The 6,000-nt window shown below is 34.8% G+C and overlaps 1 protein-coding gene across 1 annotated transcript; it reads right to left on the bottom strand.

Moving 5' to 3' along the window:
* Window positions 1–307: 307 nt before the first annotated feature.
* LOC128054781 (olfactory receptor 4F4) lies at window positions 308–4,606 on the bottom strand. The gene is made up of 2 exons (XM_052647347.1): window positions 4,589–4,606; window positions 308–1,279 (listed from the first exon to the last, which is right to left on the bottom strand). Exons 1-2 carry the CDS (start codon window positions 4,604–4,606, stop codon window positions 308–310), a joined length of 990 nt encoding a protein of 329 aa, XP_052503307.1.
* Window positions 4,607–6,000: the final 1,394 nt, after the last annotated feature.

The raw sequence follows: 6,000 nt of genomic DNA, 5'->3' as shown, positions 1-6,000 counted from the left end.
TTACCCTCAGGACCATCCAAGAAGGCACAAGAGTGTACAGATGCTAACATATTTATGCCTTTAATTGTTAGGAGAATTAGTGAGATCATATTTTCAAAGTAAAATGTTAAGTTTGCCTCTGTATTCAAAAATATAACAAGATTGTCAAAGAATAAAATGAGGTTGTGTATGTAAATATTTTTTGACAGTTGATACAGAATATGAAATGGAAGATATCATTTTTCATTAGATTTTCTAAATAACTTACTGATGCTATATAATATGTCATTATCTCAGATTAATCTTATGGATTAATTTTATAAGAGATCTAAGACTTTATCCTAGAATTGATATTCCATTTTCTCAGCCGTCTCATTGCAGTCTTCATGTCTTTGTTCCTCAGTGTGTATATCACTGGGTTCAAGAAAGGAGTGACTACAGAATAAAACACAGCAAGGAATTTATCTAATGACTTGATGGGGAATGGCCAGGCATAAATGAAGATACATGGTCCAAAGAACAGAAGAACTACTGTGATATGAGCAGTTAAAGTAGACAGAGCCTTGGATGACCTCTCTGAAGGGAGATGCTGGATGGTCACTAAGATGACAGTGTATGAGATGATTAGCAGAAAAAAAGAACACACAGTGAGCACACCACTGTTAGCAATGACCATGATATCCAACCTATAGGTATCTGTGCAGGCAAGTTTGATGACCCTAGGAAGGTCACAGTAAAAGCTATCTACCTCATTGGGACCACAGAAAGGTAAGTTCACTGCAAAGGCCAACTGGCTCACTGAGTGGAGGAAGCCAGTTCCCCATGCAGCAGCCACAAAGCCAGCACATACATTGCCACGCATAATTGTAGTGTAGCGAAGGGGTTTACAGATTGCTACATATCTGTCAAAGGCCATGGCTATAAGGATCACCAACTCACTCCCACCAAAGAAATGAAGGAGAAATATCTGAGCAAGGCAGCCCTTGAACGAGATGACCTTACATTTACTGAAAAAATCAGCAATCATCTTGGGGGCTGTGACTGAAGACAGACACAGGTCAATGAGTGAGAGGTTGGCCAGCAGGAAGTACATGGGGGAGTGAAGGTGGGAGTCAGAAGCCACAGTTATGACAATAAGAAGGTTCCCGAACACAATTCCTACATAGAATACAAAGAAGAACACAACTAGGAAAATCTGGAGTTCCTGAAAATTGGAGAGTCCTAGAAAAATGAACTCAGTCACTGCGGAGTGATTTGTTTCACTTATTGATTCATTCCAGGAAATATCCTCTGTAGTTACCTTGAATGGAGTGAGAAGAAAGTCAGAAATATTATGTTCAAATTCAGAGCCCCATTTTGTGTCATTATGTTCACACTCATGATGACATTCTGTGCTTTGTTACATAAAGGAATTAAAAATGCCTACAATCTAAACTCAATTTTATCCCACACTCTTTGCCTGGATATGCTTATAGTCCAGTTGTCCAAGCTTTAGTGTTTCCATGTATGCTAGGCTTATTCCTAATAAAATGCTTTTTTCATGTTACCCTCTCTGCCAGATTAAATTTATACCCTCACCCTGCATTTATGTCCTTTTTCGCTGAACTCCAAAACAGGTCATATTCTGTGGACCATGTTATAGCTCTTAAATACATACAAAACTCTATGATTGTCACATCTACAAAGGGTTTTCATGACATGCATTTTTGAGAAGGTATTTTTAGTAGCCTAATAGTTCATCACAATAATCTTGTATACAGTTATTGGAAACTTCTCTATTAAACTAAAACAAATTCTCATTCACAATTTAATTGGGAAGCAACCATAGTGGGTTTTGTGTGCATCTGTGGATCTTGAATTCATCCTCTTTAAGACTTCTTTTGCCATTTTGTAAATGCAAATACTAATTATATTCTTTCTTATGGTTATTATGAATTTCAACTTTTGTATTTGGTAATTACGCAATAGATTTAGAAGATTATTAGTAGTGAGAGTTATCACCTCTGATTCATAGAAAAACCCTGGCTCCTCAATAATCGTTTAAAAGTATACTTGTATTCTAAAAATAATTATCATAGCAAGATTTAGTTTCCCTATCTTTTAAATTACTGCATTGGATCAAAAATTTTCTAAATCCTCACTAATCCAATACTCTATCAGGATTGAGAGAGGGACATAATTTAAAAATAATTTTCATAATCTCTCAGGAGCTTGGATAGCAATATGAAAACTAAGACAGATGTAGAGATTCAGTCTTATGGGAACTTTACATTTATGAGAATTCTGAAACAGAAACTAGGAATTATAAGAATTTATAGAGGATAGAATTGATACTTAACATTTGGTAATATGAAAATGCTTAGAAGAAAGAGTTAAGCCCAAATAAAATTAAAGATGAAAAATAGAAGAGAGGAATGACAACACAAAAATAAGGTTTAAAAATGAGAGAAAGAAGTTAAAAGCAAGAGAATGCCACTACAGAGGATGTGAGTTTGATCCCCGATGGGGGAACTTAACATTTCACATGCTGTGTGGGGTGGTCAAAAAAGTTTAAAAAACAAAATAAAATTTAAAAAATAAAAACTTAAAAGTGAGGAAAATATTTTCTGAGATAAAATATGAAGAAATTTTAATAGGAAATGAAATTGGAAAAGGATTCTAGAATGCCTACTATAGGATTCTTGTTTTATTATATTGACATGAACTGTTGTAGAATTATGAGCAATTGTTTAATAAATTTCTAACAAATGGTAAGCAGTTACTAATAGCTTTATAATGCCTAATTATAAAAGGTAGTAGTAACAGGACATGTGTCAATACATGTATAAGATTAAAAAAATGATACCAATTTTTTTATTGTGAGTAATTGTGAACACTGTCACAGCTTTAATTATGAAAATAACTATAAAAGAGATAGCATAGCAATATATAATGTAAAGATCATTTTTAGAAGAAGCAATCCATTTGGAAGGAAATAAAGGATGATGATAATAAAATGTAGAGGTATTGTTGGAATATCTTTGTAAGTTGCTACCTGAAAGTTAAGAGCCTGAAAAGTGGTCGTTGGATGTAAGTTGCAAAAGTCATTTCATATACGTACTGGGGACTCCAGAAGTTTTGCAGTAAGTGAAGTGGAAAATGGAATGGTAGCTTGAAGGGGAAGCTATAAAAGAGAAGAGAGGAAATTGACTGGTCTCAAGGAGTCATGAAAGGATAGATTATGGCTCATCAAATTTCTTGGGGGAGTAGTATTATGTTTTCTCTATTTAATCAGTTATTCCAAGGTCCTTGGAAATTACACTTTTCTTCATTATCCATTCCATAGCCCTATCCTAAAGCTCCATATTACTGTTTTTAAAATCCTATAAATATTTGAAGTGAAGTCACTCAGTCATGCCTGACTCTTAGCAATTCTAATTTATTTCCAAGTATAAAGAGAAGTCTAGTAGTAAAACAAGTCATAAATAGTCATTTTAGTCCCCTTCTGCTTAGCACAAATATAATCATACTTGTCATTGACAATAAAGAGGATGGGATTCTATCGTGAGATCATTTCTGACATGACTGGGTGATTTGGATGTTTCTTTAAAGTCAAGGAATGTGATTTAGTATTTCCTTTGGATGTTTACTGATGTGAAATCATTTCACTGAGAGAAGAGGACAAACTTGATAGTTTTGTCAGGATAGGTTTACCAAAGTGTTCTCATTTGCAGTGAAAAGATTTTCTATGGTAACAAGTAAGAATTCAAATTACTATTCTTCAGCAAAATGAATTTTTTTTCACCAACCTCAGGATTCTTCCATTTTTCCTGAAAAATACTCATAAAATTTAATTCTGTAGAATGGGCTATTACTAACAGAAGCATTTTATTGTCAATACAAATGCTACAGTTTGGTTAGTTCTGCTGATATATTTCACTTTCACATTCTACCTACCTCCTTCATAACTGGAAGACACTACAGCAATTTTCAGAACATAGTGTGTAGACTTTTCTTTTATTTGCACTTTCTCATGAAGTATATAATTTCCAAGAGAAGAAAATTGATATAAACTATCCTCCTTAGCAAATGACTTCATTAGAATTAAGAACCATTTGTGGAAATGACCAGAGGCAGATGAAGAGATCTGAAAATAGTCATCCTGAACTTTGGGTATTGAGCCTAACTCTTATAGTGTCACACGCTTTCCCCTGAGGAAATACACAAAATCTTGATTTAAGGGCTAATGTCACAGTTTCTTGGCTAACTCAGGTACTTCTATGACCCTCACTGAATTTAAAGGTAAATTTTTAAAGAATCATAGTAAAACAATTGAAAAAATTGTGCAATTAAAATTCAGACGTGTTAAGAAGAAAGCAAATAATAATGTTTTAGATTTTATAGAAAGCAGATAGCTTAGAATTTGTGGAGAAAATATAGGAAAAATGCCTTGACAAATAATAAGTCTAAGTTCTTATTATTTATCATTTTTATTGAGTAGCTTTAATTACCATACAGTGGTTAAAACTGAACTGACTTATCACAGTTAATGTCCCTTAAATCAGTCATAGAAAGAACCCAAATGATCTCTCAGCTGTGCTCCATGACCAGCAGACTTTCCAGATTTTACCTGAAACATGCCAATCATCTTCTTTGTTCTAAGCGCCCTTACTTAAAAATGAACACATTAAAGATGCTGAGATCTCAATGGAGTATCCTCCTCTAGTAAATAAGTCCTTTCAAATACTTATAGAATTGTAGATACTTTTAAAGAATGAATCAAGATATGCTTTGAACACAAATATTGAAAAAAACTGGAAAATAGGCAAAATTTTGCATAATAGAAAATACTAGAGTCTATTTTTAAAACAATATTGTACGAAATACATTATCAAAGTCTAAAAGCAATTTTAATTCTTAACATAGTGTCATAGTGTTGACCTTCCTATTTATCTAATTAAAATACAAGTATAATGAGAATTGCTTCTTCCTCAATTTTAATGTCTATTGGTTTACATAAAGCCATATTTTATCTTTGGATCTACCTAATTTCCATAAGAAATATTAATTGATTTCCAATGATGCTTGTTATCAAATGGAAGATACTGATGAAGTTAAATTACATGTATATGTGTGTTGCTGCTAAGTCGCTTCAGTCGTGTCCAACTCTGCGTGACCTCATAGATGGCAGCCCACCAGGCTCCCCCATCTCTGGGATTCTCCAGGCAAGAACACTGGAGTGGGTTGCCGTTTTCTACTTCAACGCATGAAAGTGAAAAGTGAAAGTGAAGTCGCTCAGTCGTGTCTGACTTGTAGCGACCCCATGGACTGCAGCCCACCAGGCTCCTCCGTCCATGGGATTTGTCAGGCAGGAGTATTGGAGTGGGTTGTCATTGCCTTCTCCATATATGTGTGTGTGTGTATATATATATATATACATACACATACATATACATGTGTACATATCTATCTGTAGATGTAAAATATCCACATGAATATTGAATGCAGCCATTAGTGGTAACTACAGTTTAGGTTTGGAGGTTAGATAGAAATATAAGCTGCAACTCTATGTAAATGAAATTCCTTGACTCAATACCTTTTTTTTGTAGGCTTCTCAGTTGTTGTTGTTGTTGTTGTTGTTTTGGTTGTTCTTTTGTAATTTTATTTATTTATTTTTGGTTGTGCTTGGTCTTTGTTGCTGTGTGGACTTTCCTCTAGCTGAGGCAATCCGGGGCTACTCTCTAGTTGTGGTTCATGAGCTTCTCATTGCTGTGGCTTCTCTTGTTGCAGAGCATAGGCTCTAGGGCATGCAGGCTTCAGTAGTTGCAGCATGTGGGCTCAGTGGCTGGACTCTAGAGCACAGCCTCAGCAGTTGTGGTCAATGAGCTTAGTTGCTCTGCGGCATGTGGGATCCTCCAGGATCAGGGATCAAACCCATGTACCCTGCATTGGCAGGTGGACTGTTTACCATTGAACCATTAGGGAAGCACAAATTTCTCAGTTTTTAAAAGCAATAATGAAAATGAACACATTCTATAGTGT

This window comes from Budorcas taxicolor, chromosome 10, assembly GCF_023091745.1.
Source record: "Budorcas taxicolor isolate Tak-1 chromosome 10, Takin1.1, whole genome shotgun sequence".
Lineage (NCBI taxonomy): Eukaryota > Metazoa > Chordata > Mammalia > Artiodactyla > Bovidae > Budorcas > Budorcas taxicolor.
This window is presented reverse-complemented; position numbering and strand designations above follow the sequence as displayed.